Source organism: Triticum aestivum, chromosome 4D (genome assembly GCF_018294505.1).
Source record: "Triticum aestivum cultivar Chinese Spring chromosome 4D, IWGSC CS RefSeq v2.1, whole genome shotgun sequence".
Classification (NCBI taxonomy): domain Eukaryota; kingdom Viridiplantae; phylum Streptophyta; class Magnoliopsida; order Poales; family Poaceae; genus Triticum; species Triticum aestivum.
This window is the reverse complement of record NC_057805.1, coordinates 39,938,739-39,959,307: the sequence shown is the minus strand read 5'-3', so window position 1 is coordinate 39,959,307 and position 20,569 is coordinate 39,938,739. Positions and strand designations below refer to the sequence as shown.

Here is a 20,569-nt window from a genome sequence, read left to right as displayed (position 1 = left end):
TAGGGGTTGGCACACATTTTTGTCTTGACTCTCCGGTAGAAACTTTGGGGCACTCTTTGAAGTACTTTGTGTTGGTTGAATAGATGAATCTGAGATTGTGTGATGCATATCGTATAATCATACCCACGGATACTTGAGGTGACATTGGAGTATCTAGGTGACATTAGGGTATTGGTTGATTTGTGTCTTAAGGTGTTATTCTAGTATGAACTCTATGATAGATCAAACGGAAAGAATAGCTTCGTGTTATTTTACTACGGACTCTTGAATAGATCGATCAGAAAGGATAACTTTGAGGTGGTTTCGTACCCTACAATAATCTCTTCGTTTGTTCTCCGCTATTAGTGACTTTGGAGTGACTCTTTGTTGCATGTTGAGGGATAGTTATATGATCTAATTATGTTATTATTGTTGAGAGAACTTGCACTAGTGAAAGTATGAACCCTAGGCCTTGTTTCCTAGCATTGCAATACCGTTTGTGCTCACTTTTATCATTAGTTACCTTGCTGTTTTTATATTTTCAGATTACAAAAACCCATATCTACCATCCATATTCCACTTGTATCACCATCTCTTCGCCGAACTAGTGCACCTATACAATTTACCATTGTATTAGGTGTGTTGGGGACACAAGAGACTCTTTGTTATTTAGTTGCAGGGTTGCTTGAGAGAGACCATCTTCATCCTACACCTCCCACGGATTGATAAACCTTAGGTCATCCACTTGAGGGAAATTTACTACTGTCCTACAAACCTCTGCACTTGGAGGCCCAACAACGTCTACAAGGAGAAGGTTGCGTAGTAGACATCAATGTACTTAAGAAAACAAAGAGGTAACCGGGAGCAAAATACAAGCAACCAATAGTAAACATAAATGACAAAGTTCCTCATACCCAAACTAATTAACTAAAGCGATCTACGCTAGTTCAGGACCGCGGTTTAGTTACATCACATAGTTTCGCCGTGCATAAATTCAAAGTTTTTCCATAGAAAAAGACAGTAGTGACACATGCATTGTCATCAACAATCAGTCCTCCATGTCGGCGGTCCAATTTTCATAGTCAGGGAGGAAGCACCCGAGCTTCTTGAAAGGCTTCAGGTCCAGACGCTGAGCGATTAGCAGTGCTCGGACATCTTCCCGCGTGATTGTCCCATGGTAGAACATCCTTGTTGGTTCGAGGACCTGCTTCATGATCACTTGGGCAAGTTCACACTGTACATGATAAAACTCAGCTCTGATTCGATGATCCAGTGTACTTCCTATGCTTGTGGCCCAGCTGACAATCTCGGCATCGTTGGTAGTAGGTGACATGCGAAGGCGTTGATTATCCTTTCTGTACTCGAGCAGGTGATGCATGAGGTAGAATCCATCATCCCTACTGGCGTGCGGTTGCTGGATGCAGCAGAAGTCGGTCTTATGACCGAAAGCCAGCCCGCGATTCCTGTACTTTTTCACCTTGATATATCCACCAGACAGGCTGAAGGTTATCAGGGCACTATCGAGAACACTCTTTATGTGCTTGTAATCCTTTTTCCTGATGTTCTTCGATGAGTCCAAGTACATAGCATGGGAGTATTCCGGGTACAGAACAATGAGGACGGCGCCCCCCCCCCCACTGTGCAAATTAAGTACACCTCAAATTAGCCTCCATGCTTGCAAAGGAATGATTAACACTTACGAAAGGATATGTGCAGATGACTTACGTGGGATGATAAGGCACGACAATTGCTTCCTTGTCCTTATTAGCGATCATGAATTCGCCGAGGTACTTGCTCGCATAGTCTCCGTGCTCTTTGCAAACTTACAAGAAGCTCTCATGCATATAGTACGGGTCCGCGGCGCAGATATATTTGATGTTCTCGACCCTGATGAAGTAGTTCAGATACAGCGCATACATGCGGATGAACTGGAAATCCAGCTTGGTCATGTGGAACATGTCATAAATGTAGTCAAATCGCATGATGAACTGATTCGCGGGCCAGTTCTCGACGTACAACTTCCTAGCCAGCACCTTAGCCGCGTAAAGCGGGTATCCAGGTTTTTCCGCGATCAGAAGGCTTTTCTCTCTGGCCAGCACATCTTCATGGAGTCTCCTTATATCATTGTTTAATATGTGCTCTAGCGCTTTGGCAGGTAGGATCGGGTCACCGGCGACATGGAAAGGCTTCTTACCTTCGACGGGTATTCTGTCTACCACTCGGGGCTTCAGAGACGGCTGGCTGCTTGAAGCAGCTCTGGCGCCTTTAGGGCCTTTCTTGTCCGGTCTCCTCCTTTGCTTCTTGCCGGGTGGCGGTAGTGAGCCCACCATACCTTCCCTAACCACCAACCCCAGTGTCGTCGGGCTAATCAGTGGACGGCCCTCGGGGGGTTGCTGGGTACAGGCGGCATCTGGAGGCGTCTCCTGCGAGGATCGCTTGAAGAGAGACTTTTTGCATTCCGCCTTAGGACGTTCCGGCTCCGGCAAATGAGGCAGCATCAAGTCATCATCTCCATGCTCATAGCCTGAGTCTTCGCCGTCCTGAGCCATCAATCCTCCATCATCATAGGCAGTATTGAAATACTTGTCTGGGTCATCATCATGATCCTCCATGTCATCATCAACATTTGCTTCTTTAACAACGGGGGCTACATCATCTGGCACTAATGTAGCCTCTCCCTCGCATCGTCCGCTATCACTCGCCACGACAGGTGCAGGTAATGTGGTAGGTGGGGTGGTGGTCATACCTTCTTGAGAAGGTGGCATTGGCGTGATACTGGGCGCCTCGAGACAAAGAAGAGACTTCGGCCAAGGCAAGAACCAGCCCTTGCATGTGCCAATCATCTTAGGGGTCTCGTTGTCATCGACTGGTACCGGAGGAGGCAAATCCTTGAATCCCGCAAAGACACTGGCCACGTTAACCTTGAAGACGCCATCGGGCATCTCTCAGTTGTGGAACATGCGGTCCTTCGGCTTCACGATCGTTGCCTTTCCCACGACCACCTTCTGGCCCTTGATGTCGTAGAGTACGGTGCATGGGGTGTCGTCGGCCTACGAAGGAGACATGTCTGCGACGTCAAACATCCGAAAGGCAACTGAAACAGAAGACTATAGACATGCTGGTGAAAAGGGTATGATGCGTAATTACCGTGAGGGCGTCGAGCTCAGCCAACGATGAAGGCCCACCGAGCATGCAAGAGACGGAGATCGGGCTGCTATGAACAGGAGCGGGACCTTTGCGGTTGCTTGAGCAGGTGCTGGTGCTCTGGTGTTCGCCGAATTGCTCCCGACAAAGCTGGGAAGGGGAAAGTCCTCCGGCCGTGCATTTGGATTGTTCTTCGTGAAATCGAAAAGTGCCGGAAGCAAGCTGACCACCGCGTCAGTGACCCATGCATTGATGGCCCCGAGCAACTCTTCTTTGGTCTCAGCTTTGCTCTTATCGACCGCAATCTTGACCTTCTCGTCGATGCTCTGCTGAGTGACGGCCCGTCTCTTCTTTCTTTCCTCTGGCTCCTCGTGGTAGCATGTCTTCAACGAGGCACCATCTCCGACGCCGTGCACACGTCCATAGGACGGCGGCTTGTCCACCGGGACCTTCTTCAGTATGTTCAGGGCCCGGTTGAATGGGGTGTCCCACTTGGGCCTTGCCGACGACTGTGACGACTCGTCGCTTTCGGCTGCCTTTTGGTGCTGCTCTTTCTGCAAAAGGAACGTGGATGGTTTACTAATGTGACAAAACTTGCAGTCGAATTGATTGGAAGCTATAATATGATAATGTGGTAATATAACAATTACCAGAAGTCTCATGAAGTCCCTCATGATCGGGTCCGTGTAAAAGAGCTTTTTTTCTTTGTCCCACTTGTACCGGGCCCTGATCTAGTCATGCTCCAGCAGGGCGGTGAACTCCGCCAAGGGGTCTGGGATTCCGTGACTTTCACGTTCGGCGTCCTCCTTGGCCCATACGACCCTCTTCCCCTCATAACCACAGCTTCCGAGGCGGTGGGGAGGCGTGTTCCTGGCCTGGAGCGCCTTCATTTTCTCTGACTTTGCCTTGACTTCTTATTTAGCGCAATTCTCCTTGAATTTTGCAAAGTCCTCTTCCGTTATTGACGGATTGTCAGCATGAATCTTGGACCACAGTTCATTCTTCGCAATCGCTTTTTTCACCCGAACTTTCCAGGAGGACAAGTCGTTGGTGAACGTCCCCATCGCCTTGTCGTTTATCTTTGTCATGGCGATGTCTTTCCATGGATCTTTATCTTCTTTTTCATTGCGGCCGGGGAACAAGAACCTATTGTGCAACTTCTTTAGGAGCATGTTCTCCATATGTGGTATCTGCCTCAACCTCTCGTCGTTGATGTTGGCGGTTTCCCTGAGGATGCATCCAAGTTGATTGCCCCAACACGAGCGTGCTTCCTCTGGCGCCGTTGGCTCAAACTTCTTGGGGTGCATCTCCGTGACCATGATAACCCACAAGTATAGGGGATCACAACATTTTTCGAGGGTAGAGTATTCAACCCAAATTTATTGATTCGACACATGGGGAGCCAAAGAATATTCTCAAGTATTAGCAGCTGAGTTGTCAATTGAACCACACCTGGATAACTTAGTATCTGCAGCAAAGTATTTAGTAGCAAAGTAGTATGGAAGTAACGGTAACGATAGCAAAAGTAATAGTTTTGGGTTTTGTAGTGATTGTAACAGTAGCAACGGAAAAGTAAATAAGCGAAGAACAATATGTGAAAAGCTCGTAGGCATTGGATCGGTGATGGAGAATTATGCCGGATGCGGTTCATCATGTAACAGTCATAACATAGGGTGACACTGAACTAGCTCCAATTCATCAATGTAATGTAGGCATGTATTCCGAATATAGTCATACGTGCTTATGGAAAAGAACTTGCATGACATCTTTTGTCCTACCCTCCCGTGGCAGCGGGGTCCTAATGGAAACTAAGGGATATTAAGGCCTCCTTTTAATAGAGTACCGGACCAAAGCATTAACACATAGTGAATACATGAACTCCTCAAACTAAGGTCATCACCGGGAGTGGTCCCGATTATTGTCACTTCGGGGTTGCCGGATCATAACACATAGTAGGTGACTATAGACTTGCAAGATAGGATCAAGAACTCACATATATTCATGAAAACATAATAGGTTCAGATCTGAAATCATGGCACTCGGGCCCTAGTGACAAGCATTAAGCATAGCAAAGTCATAGCAACATCAATCTCAGAACATAGTGGATACTAGGGATCAAACCCTAACAAAACTAACTCGATTACATGATAAATCTCATCCAACCCATCACCGTCCAGCAAGCCTACGATGGAATTACTCACGCACGGCGGTGAGCATCATGAAATTGGTGATGGAGGATGGTTGATGATGACGATGGCGACGGATTCCCCTCTCCGGAGCTCCGAACGAACTCCAGATCAGCCCTCCCGAGAGGTTTTAGGGCTTGGCGGTGGCTCCGTATCGTAAAACACGATGAATCCTTCTCTCTGATTTTTTCTCCCCGAACACGAATATATGGAGTTGGAGTTGAGGTCGGTGGAGCGTCAGGGGGCCCACGAGGCAGGGGGCGCGCCCAGGGGGGCAGGCGCGCCCCCCACCCTCGTGGACAGGTGGAGCCCCCCTGACGTGGATTCTTCTTCCAGTATTTTTATTATTTTTCAAAAATAAGTTCCGTGGAGTTTCAGGTCATTCCGAGAACTTTTGTTTCTGCACATAAATAACACCATGGTAATTCTGCTGAAAACAGCGCCAGTCCGGGTTAGTTCCATTCAAATCATGCAAGTTAGAGTCCAAAACAAGGGCAAAAGTGTTTGGAAAAGTAGATACGACGGAGACGTATCAGACCACAATTTGTCCGATGCCAAGCTCGTTTCGTCTTCGTGTCCTCTTCTTCTTCGGAGCTTTATCGGCTACGACAGCATCGTTGCCGGTCTCGAGGGTGGTGTCGGTGCCAGTGTCGGCGTTGGTGCCACTGCCGCCACCATGCAACCCCATCTTGTGTTGGTCCAGGTAATCGAAATAGTGATTTGCTGCCTCGATGGGGTCTTCGAGGCGAGCAGAACCACCCGCGACTTCAGCGTCGGTAGACATGTTTCCTATTCAACAATTGTAAATAAAAGATATAATGAAAAGAAAAAAGGGGCCTATATTTGGTCGGAATGTTGATTCATTCCCCTTCCGGTAAATTCTGGCTACTCCATATGTCCTAGTTTCTAGCACAAGTCATGCAGAAAATCACGGAAATTTTTGGCATGACCTTTGCTAAAAAGTGGACATATGGAGCACCTGAAATTTACCGGAATGGAAATGAATCAACATTCCGGCAAAACATAGGCCACTCAGATATTTTTTGACAATTGACACAAGTTCATATAACATCATATGACAAATTTCCAGGACTTAGCAAATTAACCAAGTGTTAAAAACAGCAACATTGTATAGGCTATATGCTCCCATGAGGCCCATTGCTTCTTCCTCGTATTCCCGTAACTCCCCGGTACCCCCGAAAATACTCGAATCACTCGGAACTTTTCCGATGTCCGAATATAGTCGTCCGATATATCAATCTTTACGTCTCAACCATTTCGAGACTCCTCGTCATGTCCCCGATCTCATCCGGGACTCCGAACTACCTTCGGTACATCAAAACACATAAACTCATAATATAACCGTCATCGAACTTTAAGCGTGCGGACCCTACGGGTTCGCGAACAATGTAGACATGACCGAGACACGTCTCCAGTCAATAACCAATAGCGGAACCTGGATGCTCATATTGGGTCCCACATATTCTACGAAGATCTTTATCGGTCAAACCGCATAACAACATACATTGTTCCCTTTGTCATCGGTATGTTACTTGCCCGAGATTCGATCGTCGGTATCTCAATACCTAGTTCAATCTCGTTACCGGCAAGTCTCTTTACTTGTTCCGTAATACATCATCCCGCAACTAACTCATTAGTTACAATGCTTGCAAGGCTTATAGTGATATGCATTACTGAGTGGGCCCAGAGATACCTCTCCGACAATCGGATTGACAAATCCTAATCTCGAAATACGTCAACCCAACAAGTACCTTCGGAGACACCTGTAGAGCACCTTTATAATCACCCAGTTACGTTGTGACGTTTGGTAGCACACAAAGTGTTCCTCCGGTAAACGGGAGTTGCATAATCTCATAGTCATAGGAACATGTATAAGTCATGAAGAAAGCAATAGCAACATACTAAATGATCAAGTGCTAATCTAACGGAATGGGTCAAGTCAATCACATCATTCTCCTAATAATGTGATCCCGTTAATCAAATGACAACTCATGTCTATGGTTAGGAAACATAACCATCTTTAATTAACGAGCTAGTCAAGTAGAGGCATACTAGTGACACTCTGTTTGTCTATGTATTCACACATGTATTATGTTTCCGGTTAATACAATTCTAGCATGAATAATAAACATTTATCATGATATAAGGAAATAAATAATAACTTTATTATTGCCTCTAGGGCATATTTCCTTCAATGGCCCAGCGAATGATGTCAACTGCCATCGCGCCCTTCGCTGGGTCAGGAATCAGCGTCTTCAGCTCTTCTTTACTGGCCTTCATGAGAATTGCATTAGATTCCTTCTGCATGTCCGGCATGGAGGCGAAGTTCGAGCACACCTCCATGGTGTTCTCGAACTTGGTCCGGTCACCAGCCGTCCACCCAAGGAAGAAGGCCCTCCAGCCAATACCCGAGGGAAGGGTTGGCGTTGGAGCTGGAGCTAGAGCTCATGGTGATGGGGAGGAGAAAGGTTGACAGTGAGAGAAAAGAGGGGGTGGGTAAGTAGTGGTGGGCAGGGTGAGTAAATATAGGGGGGATGGAGAGGAGGAGAAGAGTGATAGTCATGCCGTTTTAACTACGAGCTCTTCAATTAGCCATGAACTCTGTGTTGTGCGTGACTCCATGAATTGTGTGCAGATCGAGGAGAGCAATGAGATGGGCACGGAGGTTGACAACAAGGGCAAGCAGCCCCTTCACCCAATGCCCGACGAGGTTGTGCTGCCGCCCACCGCCGAGGAAGACCCGAAGACGCCTGAGGGTGGCGACGACGAGGGCATGGAGGAGCCCCCCAGCAACAAGCACCGCAACTACGGCCACTACCATCAGGAGGATGGCCCAACTCACTTCTGCAAGGTCATCCTTGCACCGAAGCTTGAGTGCATCCCCATGCCCCTGGACTTCACCAAGCACTTCGTCGCGGTGCCGACGGAGTTCAAGCTCAGGAACAACACCGGCTGCTCCTAGAAGGTGACGGTCAAGCTGATGAACGGCAGGGTGACCCTGGATCAGGGTTGGGCCACCTTCGCAGCCGTTCATCAGATCAAGATCGGCTACATGGTGACGTTCAAGCTCCTCACTCCCGACACCCTCAAGGTCATCATCTTCGACGACGATGGCATTGAGGTCGTCAACAAGTGCAGGAAGCACGACGAGGCCTTCGCCGCCAAGGAGTAGGGCCGGGCCACCTCTTTCCAGCGTACTATCGAGTCTGCTTTGAACATGTTTATGGTTTATGTGTTGAACTGTTATGGAGTGTGGTACTGCTTATATCTGAATTATGCTAGTTGATGCTCTGTCTATACTCTGTTGTGCTTATGATGTGTGTTGCCGAAGTGTGGTGGTAACCTCACCAACTAGCCAAAGAGGTTACCACACACCAGGCGTTGCATATAACCAAACACCATGCCTTGGGTCAGTCCACTAACATGCAGGAAACCAAACACCAGGCAGTGTGGCTCTGCCCATGCAGGCAAGAGGCCATGCAGGCAACCAAACAACATGCAGATGGTGCATTTGAGGCTGCATTTGCATAGCCAGGTTGGGTGGAGAAGTGCATGCAATGCGGGTACTGTAGCGCACGGCAACCAAACACGCCCTAAGCGAGAAGCAGTAAGCGTTGCTTTCCGTTAACGAAGTACTAGTAGTGATTGGCACTTTGAGAAACGAATGCAATGGACATGTGTTTCAAACTTTCAATGATCCACTAACTCTGGATCCAAGCTGTGACCACTGATAAACAACACTAGAAGTAAGGAAATGAATAAATGATGGTTGTTTTGACTAGACTATCTTTGATCCGGAGCCCGATGTTGGATGCAAGAAAGTTTTCTAAGCACCAAGTTGGGTGGTCAACAAAATCCAGGCCGTGAAAGCTTTGCTAACTTGAGGTGATGTTAAGAATGAAACGCAATAGCATGGTTAGTTGTGATTGGCATGGCGGACTGGCTTAAACAAGTTGTTCGTGAGCTACCCGCTAAGTGGCCTTGGCACTGCTCTGCCTTCGAAAGGATCGAGCAGGTCTCGTGATCCCATGACGCGTTGCTAAGGTCTCTGAGCTTGTATATTTGATTCATCTCGCTCTCTACTTTCTGATGTGGTTTTAGACCTGGGTTGAGGTGACTTCCTAGCCACGGAACTCAAACACCTGCTTGATAACAGAGTTCAAGTGCACCTTCTTGAAGCCCTTATCAATCTTCACCCCACTGGCTATGATTTTACACATCTTATTAAGCACAAATGTGGACAGGAACGGCTCCCATTTCATAGAGTTCCCCCTCCCATCCTTCTTTGCCTTGACAACTGCCTTTTGGGTAGCAGCAACAACAACATTTGGCACAACCAACACATATGTTGTAGGCACAAATTGTGAAACCGTACCAGACACCTCGTAAACATCTGAATCAGGAGTCATCTGCTCCTCAGTGATAGGCCAGGAGTCCTCGACATAGGACACCGACAACTGGCTCTCGAAGACGACAATGGCCTGACTAAACTCTTGTGTGCTCATGTTCTACAAGCGCTAGCATCAGCAAAAGTGGAGCACACTACACATCGATGGTATGAACGAGCATTAAACATGGACAATACAAACGAGTACTACACATGAGCAGTATGAACGAGCACTACACATGGACAGTGTGAACAAGTACTACACAAGTACAGACGGATCATCTAGTTCAACTCAGCAGCATACGAATGTTCTTTAATCTCAAAGCATGCCAAGGAGTTCAACAAAACTACCACACATGCTTGCAAACTAGTATACTACACATCAACTAGCATATTACCAATCCGCCACCACTAGCTAGCAATCATTGCTGACATGGAAATAACTCCTAGCATGCTACAAATCCATCACCACTAGCTACAAATCCATCACCACTAGCTACCAGAACATCACATTCTCATAGATCGACAATGTACAGTGCTAGCCACAGCTTATCACATGCTCACAGATCTAGCTAGAGTGAGTAAGTAGAGAGGAGGGGGTGATTGAACTCACAACCATCGATGCGGCCAAAAGGAGGCGCAGAACAGGTCAGAGAAGAGGAGGACTTGAATTGCCACTGTCGTGAACCGACGGCCGGAGAAGAAGCGCCGCTTACCGGCTCGTCGGCGTCGATCCAAATCGGCAGAAGGTGACCCTAATTCCTCTTGTTGCTTTTTAAAAGACATGCATCGGCTCGTGCCATCTCCATGGTCGCAGGAGGTCAGCGTCGTGTTCCTCTCCTCTGCATCGCCTGCCTGGCTGGGGGAACGGGTGAACCGAGTGTTCCTATCAGGCCTAGGTGGGAAGTGGTTTAAGTTCCGTGCTTTGCAGGCTAAACAGTAAAATGCAGACAGGGAATGCAGGCAACCAAACGGTCCAATTTCACATCGCCCGAACCTACTTGGGCTCTATGCAGGTAATCAAACACATATTTGGCCGAAGATACAACCACGTACGTGTTACTATCAGTAGTGCGTACCACGTGATTTTGCGTCAAATCTCTACCGAGCCTTAACTACGCGGCACAAAGTCAAAAGGGCGGCGGATCCATCGACTCCAATGAAAGCCGTACATACGCCGAGTGATAAGCAAGCGATAGCAAACCATCCGGAGCTTCTCTGTATAAAACGCACGGGTGCTGGAGGCAACCACCACAGATCGCACGGACTCAAGACGCAGCACACGAAAGCACACACGCAAGCTGACGAGCATGGCAGCCACCATGAAGCTGTCGCTCACCTTCGTCCTCCTCCTCTCCGGTACGCCTCCATCCGTATCCTCATGCTTTCAACCACGCACGCTCGTGTGATACGCTCTCTCCAGCACTTCATCCTGATTGTTTTTTGTTGTGGATCAAGCAGCGCTGGTGGTGCTCGGGGACGCCCAGGCGACCTGCGACCTCGTCCGGTGCATCCAGGGAGGGCACATCACCTGCAAGAACTACCCCGGCCAGAGGCTCGACGGGTGCGCCTGCGTGTGCGCGCCCGAGGACGGCAAGCGCTGCGTGCTCCGGCTCGACGACGGCTCCACCTACGACTGCCCCAAAACCAAGTGCTGAAAGTACTGCACCACACGCGTTCGTCGTGTTCATCTTGTGATCTCGTGTTTGAGTTCAATAAAGCCGCAATTGCGTCTTGAAACAACTGACGAATGGAATGGCAAGTTTGTGTCCTGGAATAAGTAATGAACTGATTGGAACCTACCTGGATTTGGAAGATGTCCGGAACTTCTTTTTTTGCGAAAAAGATGTCCGGAAACTTGAACGCACTGTCCAAGGATGAAAAGACAGATTGCATTGGTTTCAGTTTTCACGTCACATACCTTAACCATCCTCATCATGACGGAGTTGTTTCTGTTCTCTGGATTGTGCATGGCTCATCGTGATTGGATACATAGAGAACACTGAGGCAATAAAGGAAGGGAAGGTTTGCGCCACTGCGACGATGCGAAGTACATGACGTGCCCGTCGACAGGCTGGGAGCAGCGGGCCGGCGTGCAACTGCGGCCTCGCCGGCGAGAAAGGCTGAACCATCTTCCTCAGCAACGGGGATGTGACAAAATGCCCTTGAAAAATATCATTTCTTGTATGTTTCAGAAAATGTATCTTAATGCTGCATAAAACCTACCGGTGTGAGTGCCACTGCTTGGGTGATTCTGCAAATGCCTACTGGAGTGCGGAGTTGCAGTAGTCACTGAAAAGAAATATGAAATGCAGCGGCTGCCCGCAATTCACAATGTAAACAGAAGATGAGACCAGGCAGTCATGCACTATATTGCAGTGTTGGCAGGTAAATTGATGTGATAGGAACCAAACAATTAGATCAGAAAAACATATATATATGGTGTTACTATTCATCACCCAGGTGGGCAAAATAAGTTATTCTTCACCCAAGGTAATTTTACGATCGTTTCATAAATAAATTATGTTTGAAATACAAATAGTTACATTCATATTGATTCACTACATAAAATTTGACATAAGAAAACAAAAATATAGGTCATAAGATGAGAAAAGTTGCATTTTATGTATATTTTACACTATGTTTTACGTTTGAAATTTTACGTAACATTAAATATTTTTTACGGCGACTATATATTTTCTTACGAACTATTTTTACATATAAAATAAGACAAAACTTACGGAATGTAAAATTACGGTGCATTGCTATTAAAATAAAGGGGGGGGTGAAGAATAACTATTCCTGCAACAAGTAGCAACCAAAACAGACACAAAACAGAGCTATTTTTTATGTATATGTGCATTGCTATATATATATATATTGCAGCATCACACAGCTTGACTGAGCTAGTGCGCCAACTTCAACGCCCATATACATTGCTGCAACAAGTAGCAACCAAAACAGACACAAAACACAAGGACAAGCCCAGCAATAATCTTCACAGAAACTACTTAAGAATCTTTAACTGGTAAAATTCTCTTGAAACAATCAAAATGTCATATCATACATTCTAGACAAGATAATATGTGCATCATTAATTTGTTTACCAAAATCTGGTTCTTCCTCAAAAAAAGTATTAAATCTCTACAGCAATGTTACAGATCCAATACTTCAAGGTAATACACGTACCTTGCTTTCTCCAAACTTTCACAGGCAAAAGGGTACATCTGGTTGTCTAAATTGTAGCACAATCAGGATGGTTTAAAAGCACAACTTCTCGTAGGGATCAAAACAGACGAAGCCAGATGATGATAATTACCACATATATAATCAAAAGCAAGTTAGACGACCCATGTGAAAGGTGCTTCAGTAACCAGAGGCTAAAGCTTCGATAGGTGTGTTCAGAGTGGGCACTTGGTACACATAATTTCAGTGCTTGCATATCTATGTAGAATTCCGATTTTCCACTTTCTCCGTGCTACCTGCTCTTGCCAATGCACACCAAAGAAGGCTTTTTCTCTTCATATGATGGAGCTAATGGCAAATTGGCAACCACTGAAGCAAAAGAGTCTGGCCTTTTTTGACACTAGTATGTCACATGCCCATCAAGGGCATAGCAGCAGGCGCTTATCTGCTTTGTATGGTTATGCTTCAACATTGTGAAGTCAGGGATTTACAAAACTGAGAAATTTGTACTGTTAAAACAAAGATTGGTTTTGTCCCCTCGTTACAAATCACAATAGAAGCACCTAAATCTTATAGACCTGACAAAATTACTAGTATTCCTCATGCCAAAAAAATTCAAGTGTTGGTTTTCACCGAAAGATGGAAAAATATATATTGATCCTTCATCTTTAAACTTCAATTGCACCGTGCGTGGAGGATATTGAAAATACATTTGAGGTTGAAAGAGCATGAGTCACCATTTTTACTTCTTGAAAAATGCAGCTACATATATTCGCCATCGTTCAGAGTGTTTTCAAATTCTCGTATGTGCACTAACCAATACAACTATGTAGTTTCACATGTCAGTGACTGAATGAAGTAAAACAAGAAATCGTCAGGCACCCAGGCCCTAACAACAATCAAGCATCTTGTGTCACAGACCAGTTTCACAAATCTATGTGTCACTGTGAATGAGAAGGCTAAGCTAACAGGTGTTACAGTAACCCAAAGCATACAAAGAAGTGGTTCTATGTTTCCAGTGTCTATGCTAAGCATGAGTATACTTCAGAAAACTCATGGCATCTCTATATAAATAGCTGACAGAACGCTCAACTAATAGGGATAGTTTCGGAACTTCTCCTTGACCCCACAAACCAATTAACATAGGCCATCTGAGTATAATTGTTAGAAATTAAAAAATCTAAAAGGATACCGGGCAGAATTTTCACAAACATAATCAACTAATAAGCACAGCCATTTCCACATAGTCATACCATGTGCGGTTATCTCCAACAACACCCTCGGTAAGTGTACTTCAGCAAGGTCTCATTTCAACCACAACATAAATAGCTTGCAGTTAAATGTACCTTGGACATCTCAGCAGCTCAAAAATTTCATATGTATCCATATACTGCAGAAGCGCAAAACATATAGAAGTGCACATTACTATTTCAACTAATTACTCCCACCTAGATCAAAGCTTTTGGTCTAGTTCGAATTAGTAACAAGCACTGACGGACATAATAAGACCTCGCTAAAATCTCACTTCCTGTTACTGCAAACTTCACGACATCCTACTACCTAGCAACAGCAGAACACAGATACATGAAAGATGCATTACCTAGATACCATGTGAAAAAAACAAATCACTACTGGTAATGATAAGATAGAAATCCAGTCTTAAACTAATTGCTCTGTTCTAAGAAAAGCATTCTCTCTTGCTCACACTCAAACAAACAGTCATAAGACAAAGCTCAAAAGCTCTATCAGTAATTCTATAACCATGCTTTCAAAAGCTCAACTGGCATTTCCACTATCAACGAGAGGATATCTAGAGTCAGTCTCGTCAATTATTGACTCGTTAGTTCCAAAATTTCTCTAATTCCTTCGTACAATAAACAGGAAGAAATCAAGAAGCAAAGGCATACAGAGATCTCATCCTCTCACTCGAGAACAATCTTGGCGCCCAGTGCCCGCATCTTCTCGGCGATGCTCTCCGCTTCCTCCTTGGGCACCCCGGCCTTGAGCACGGCCGGCGCCTTCTCCACGAGCTCCTTGGCCTCCTTCAGGCCCAAACTCGTGATCGCCCTCAGCTCCTTGATAATCTTAAGCTTCGCCGCGGCGTCGAACCCCTCCAGCTTCACGTCGAACGCCATTTTTTCCTCCTTGGGCTTCGCCTCCTCGGCGGCCCCGGCGCCGTCTCCGGCCAGCGGGGCTGCGCCGCCCATGAGGATGGCTAGGGGAGGGAGCTGGTCGACGCCGAGGCGGCCGCGCAGGGCATCGGCGAGGGAGGAAGCCTCGATGAGGTTGAGGCCGCAGATCTCGTCCACGAGGCCTGAGACCCGCGGGGTCGGGGTGACGGCGGTGGAGAACGCGGCGGCGCAGGACGGGCGCGCGGCCGGGAGGAGGCGGCGCAGGTGGAGGAGGCGGGTAGCCATTAGGGTTTTGGTGGGTCAGCAGAAACAGAGGGGATCAGGGGACTGACGATGCGGAGTGGGGGAGAAGGAAGATGATACAGCACATGTTATGAACTGAATACGTATTCACGTCTCTACGTAAATAAAACGAGAAGGCGTATCTGACTGATAATTATCGGAGGACAATTCTTTTGCGTTTATATCTGAAGATAGACAATTGGTTTTGCGATTTATCGGAAGAAGACAATTGATTTGTATACCACGGTCTTAAAGAAAACGGCGTACGTCAATAAATCTAGATAGCTGATTCAAAGATGTCTTGAACTTCTTTTGAAACGTGAGGTAAAACCTTTGTTTGTGACAAAAACTTGTTAGCAGTGTTGGTAATGTTGATCTTCAGTGTTGCTTTAGAGAGGCAAATGAAGTGGTTGTTTAGCCAAGTCTGCCTTTAATACTAGGTCTTCGTCGTTTTGGGATGATTCCATCCCCGACTTTATTTCATCCATGATTGTAAACGATCTTCCGGTCCTTTGATGAATAAAGTCATATTATTGTCAAAAAAAGAAACAAGATAGTTTGTTACCTAGCTAATTATGGGATTCTTCAAGGGCAGGGACGGATCCAAGAGGGGCGAGTGGGGGTGAGACCCCTCACCCCCAACGAAATGTTTCCCCTTGATAGCGATTAGGCAGCCATGTGTATGCATCATCACCAAATGATTAGCTTCGCCACGGATCACCCCCTAATCACGTGAAAGTCAAGCCCCAATCTCCAATCTCCCAAGGTCGGGGCCATAGGCAGGAAGCTAAAATCCAGCAGGCATAAACCATCATCAAAAGACAAAGGAACCATTTACTGTTTAGGTCAATCATGTTTCTTTTCCGCTACACTTGTTCGACGTTGTCGCCACATGTCCAGGGTAGTTTCACTATAGTCCTGCATGCATGCGTTCACTTTACAATCGATGCAAGATATGAAAGGGTCAATGGTCCATATTTGCGATTGCATCGGCATGCGACTAGTCCTTGTGCGACCAACAAGAGAGGCAACATGACAAGTGTCAGCTAGCTCTGTGTGTGTGTGAGAGAGAGAGAGAGAGAGTTTTCATTCATCGGTACATTTTCTCTAGTTCTCACTATCTTGTTAGTTTGCCCAATCCCATTTTCCAAACATTGACAATTAGTTTGTGCATGTGTTGACGACTCGAACAATGTTCACGGTATGTACTAATGATATGTCTCCTATGGCTCGAACGTTCGCATATTGTCAATTTTGGGGAGAAGCCCACTCTCAAACTATGGAACACTCGGTGCCAAGCTCACTCTCGTCGATAATGCGTCGAATGGCACAATCAAAGCCAATCATACATTCACAAACCAAAAAGGGTGCCCCGCTCATTGATACGCAAGTTGTGGCCACGGGACTCTCCTGCGAAAGTGATATGCACTCCATAAGACCCTACACGATAATAACTAATGGGTGGTCTAGGAATCAAGTTACGCATGATCGTTAAGCTTCATCAAATGAGTATGAGTGAACCGTCATAAGTTTTGAAATGTGTTGAATGGGTGGAGCACTGTTCACCCAATTTGGCGATGCACACTTTCAAGAGTGCATCTAAGAACATATCCAAGAGATCTCAAAAAACCATCCCCAATAAGTGGTTATTGGGGATGTTCCAATAGTTCACGGGAGGTTTGCGGGTCAGGTGACTTCTCAGTTCCTCAATAATTATCTCCCAATAATCTTTTTTTCATTTCTCCCTCTCTCCGACAGCGGCACGACTGACTGAGGCTACGGCGCGGTGGCAGTGGTGATGGGTAGCGGACAATGGGGATCAACGAGGATGGTCAGCAATGGTCCGCAGCCGTGCGAGGGCGACACAACGACGGTGGCGTCGCGGTGGGTATTGGCAGCAGCGCGACGGACTCCAGCACCGATGAGCCGACGTGGCACCCATTGGGGGGGGGGGGATGGGGAGCAATTTCGCTGAGCCGGAGGCAAAGAATTCAGGAGTGGCTGCGGTAGTGCCCGCGGGCTCTACCCAATATCACGATTCGAAGGATTCTACGGACAAATACCTAGACCATCCACCGCTCAGAAAAAACCTATACCATTCAAACACTGGCTTTTAGGTGTTGCAAATGCCATTACCGCAAAAAAATGCCAAATATGTATTCTAGCACTGAATGGGTCATAAGAGGTTTTCACTCGTGTCGATACGCTGAACTGTCAGTTTCCACCCTCTACTCCACTGAAGAAATCAGATGCAGTTCGCTCAACCGTTGAGCCGCTGCACAGGTTCGTCGGTGCCTTCTTTCTCTATGCAAACAAGACCAATAAACTACCCAATGTGAAATCTTGAAAATAACACTAACAAGCAGGTAGACGCAATCAAAACAAGCTGCTCTGGGGTCGTCCACAATTACCATAATAAACATTGTAGAAACTCCCACCGAAATAAGTAGCTTCTATGAGACTTCGGAAAAATAATAGACTAAGACCACCTCCAATATGAGGCAGAGAGGTCGTCTCCGACTACAACATAGGCGCCAACTTGTGGGACACATCACCGTCCGAGCCCCTCAAGGAGAGGCCGCGTTTGCTGTCGAACGCCACCCACGATGACTCCGACTACCATGCCGACGAGGAGGGATGGGACGCTGCACGGGGCGATGGCCAGGAACGTAGCTAGTGGGGGCGGCAAGGTCACCGGCGATGTCGCGCCGGGGGGGGGGGGCAAGGCTGCCGGTGGTCATCAGGGGGCGGCGGAGGAATCGGGTGGCCGCGGAGTGGGGATGGCACGTTCGGAGGGAGAGGCCACAGATTTTACTCGGCCGCCTCCAGGAGGAGTAAATTTAGGGGCTGGATAGGCTTAGGAGTAAACTTTATCCTCACTTATATGCTTTATAACTTCGGCTAGGTGCGGCATAGAGGAGGAAAACCGAATTTATCCTTCCTTATAGCTAGATAGGGGATTGGTTAGAATTGGACTTAGCACAATGCTAAAAGCTAGGTCTATCAGCTAGACTGCTCTCTGAAAAGGTTAGTAGTATGATTCTCAAGTGACATCTTCAATAACAGAACAAACAATTATATTGCTAGTAGTAGCAGAAACTGCCAGCTACTGAAACTGAGATTCAATATTACTCATGGCAACTTGATTAGAACAGATTATAATGGGCGAACGATGAGGAAATTATAATGGCGCAGTACTACTTGAACAACTTGGCCTGATTTTACCTCCAGCGACTTGGCGAATTGTTAGATTTATGAGCACTCATTCTTCCCTCTGATTTATGAGCACAATGTTTCCCTTTACTTTTGGTAGGGCACTAGTAAGTCTGAGCACCGACAAGTACTGATCACCCATGCACAATTATTTTAAGTCATATGGACATTTTTTTTCACAAAAACAGGTTCACATGTACTGTTCATGTTGTATCAATTTACTTTTTTTTTCTACAGAAGAAGTGGTTATATTCATGCTATATATTAATTGAGAAAAAAAATAAAAAGCCATGGCATGAATTATGAAGTACAAAAAAAAATATTACAGCCAAGATGGTAGAATTCATTTGCGTCATACCCTACTTACTTCGCTACCTTGCTACGAGAACAGTTTCATGTTTTGTAGGCGAGATAGTAGGTCAACCTCCAACAAAGTGGATCTCTGATTTTGAGTATTCATCTCCCTTCTCTTCAAATCAATAACTACGAGGCCTTCTTCACATCGTGCCTCCAGCAGGACCATGTCGCCACTCCTCTTCCCGGAGCCCTTAAACTCCACTAGTGCATCAGGGTCAACCCCAACATGGATATTTGGGTACAGAAATAGTAGCTTCTCCTCTATGTCCATCACTGTTTGCAGTGCCCAACCACTGCCACCACCTTCTGCGCCTGTAGGGAGTCGTAGCCAGACTGATATCTTGAACCCATCTACATCCAACAGTTTGAGCATGTTCCCATTCGGGGAGGTTGCCAAATGGGACCGCCTTGCATTGTGTTTTGTGGGTGGGAGTTTCACAAGTCCCGGCATCCCTGTGCGCACGTTGTAGGTGACGATTTGGTCACCGGTGTATCTTAGCCAGTGGATGACGCCTCCGCGGAGGACTGCGGGGTCCTTGTAGCTATTTATCAACCACCATGTGAAGTCATGGTGTGTCACACAAGTGATAGGCCCCCAGGTAGGAGAGGAGGATGTGGCAGTGCATACTTTCATGCTTGATCTATTGAAAACGATGGAGAGCAGCATGAAGGAGCAGTCGATGCCATCTGCCGCGGTGAGCAGAACGTACTTGTGCTCATTGCAAATGCTACTATCAGCTTCATCAGGAGGAGGTTTTGAGAGGAAGGTGCAGTGGTCCATCATGGGGTCGTACACGCATAGGTCTAAAAAGCCCTTGGACTTGGGCCATGTGTTCATGTTGAGGACAGCCAGGCCACCGCGTGATGCCACGGGATAGTATGGACCAAGGACGTCCTTGTCAGCATTGCGCAACATGTATGGCGAGAGATGGTTGTGGAAGAAAGACGCGGCGGTGGGCATAGCCGAGTACACCAGTGTTAGTGGTCTCGTGGCGTAGGTGCAGAGAAGGGCGAGGATGCTTGGAGCCGCTTGTTGGATGACGCGGCGGATGAAGGACGGGCATAGGATATCACTGCGGAGGTGCTTGCAGACGGCGGCGCCCCGTACAACCGTGAGAAGGTCGGTGCGCGCCATAATCTCGAGCAAGATGTCAGTCGGGAGCGTCGTCGTGATCTCTAACGTTGTTGGCGTCGACGCAAATATGTTGGTACTTCGCTGGCGTTTCGGTGGCGACATCGCATCGGTCACGCGCGTGTTTGTTTGAGTTGACGGCCTTGGTTTGCTATATTATATGGCTTGCTAGCTAGGGAACGGCCGCAATTAATATTGCATCGCATCACCAAATCGAATTGGAGTAGAGGACGGAATCCTCGGCCGTATCGGTGCGAACGACGCGTACGCGCAGAGCGTACCTTCAGTCTGAATCACAGGCCTAGACGTGCATGCATGCACGGTGGTAGCGAGACGACCCAAGGTGCTTGTGCTGCCACTGACCTGCTGCTTCTGCATTCTCCTTCCCCATGTGCATCAGGCTCAAGTTTGTGATCGGATTGCTAGTTAATTAGCACACCTCAACTGCACATACATGGAATTGGAACCCAGCTGGCCCGCTTGTAAGTTGTATGTATCCAACTGCAAGATGGCATGCATGAAGTTGCACAGCTGGCCAGGGACGGAGCCA

At 47.0% G+C, this 20,569-nt stretch overlaps 2 protein-coding genes across 2 annotated transcripts; one reads left to right on the top strand and one right to left on the bottom strand.

The window, feature by feature from the left end:
* Positions 1-10,982: 10,982 nt before the first annotated feature.
* Positions 10,983-11,460, top strand: LOC123096022 (uncharacterized). The gene is made up of 2 exons (XM_044517601.1): positions 10,983-11,076; positions 11,179-11,460. The coding sequence occupies exons 1-2, from the start codon at positions 11,028-11,030 to the stop codon at positions 11,373-11,375; spliced, it is 246 nt and encodes an 81-aa protein (XP_044373536.1). The 5' UTR covers positions 10,983-11,027; the 3' UTR covers positions 11,376-11,460.
* Positions 11,461-14,515: 3,055 nt separating this feature from the next.
* LOC123096021 (50S ribosomal protein L7/L12) lies at positions 14,516-15,391 on the bottom strand. The gene has a single exon (XM_044517600.1). The coding sequence runs from the start codon at positions 15,318-15,320 to the stop codon at positions 14,826-14,828; it is 495 nt and encodes a 164-aa protein (XP_044373535.1). The 5' UTR covers positions 15,321-15,391; the 3' UTR covers positions 14,516-14,825.
* Positions 15,392-20,569: the final 5,178 nt, after the last annotated feature.

Coding starts and splice junctions, on each gene's coding strand:
- LOC123096022 (XM_044517601.1), top strand. CDS start 11,028: ATGGCAGCCACCATGAAGCTGTCGCTCACCTTCGTCCTCCTCCTCTCC. Junction 11,077..11,178: donor CTTCGTCCTCCTCCTCTCCG/GTACGCCTCCAT, acceptor TGGATCAAGCAG/CGCTGGTGGTGCTCGGGGAC.
- LOC123096021 (XM_044517600.1), bottom strand. CDS start 15,320: ATGGCTACCCGCCTCCTCCACCTGCGCCGCCTCCTCCCGGCCGCGCGC.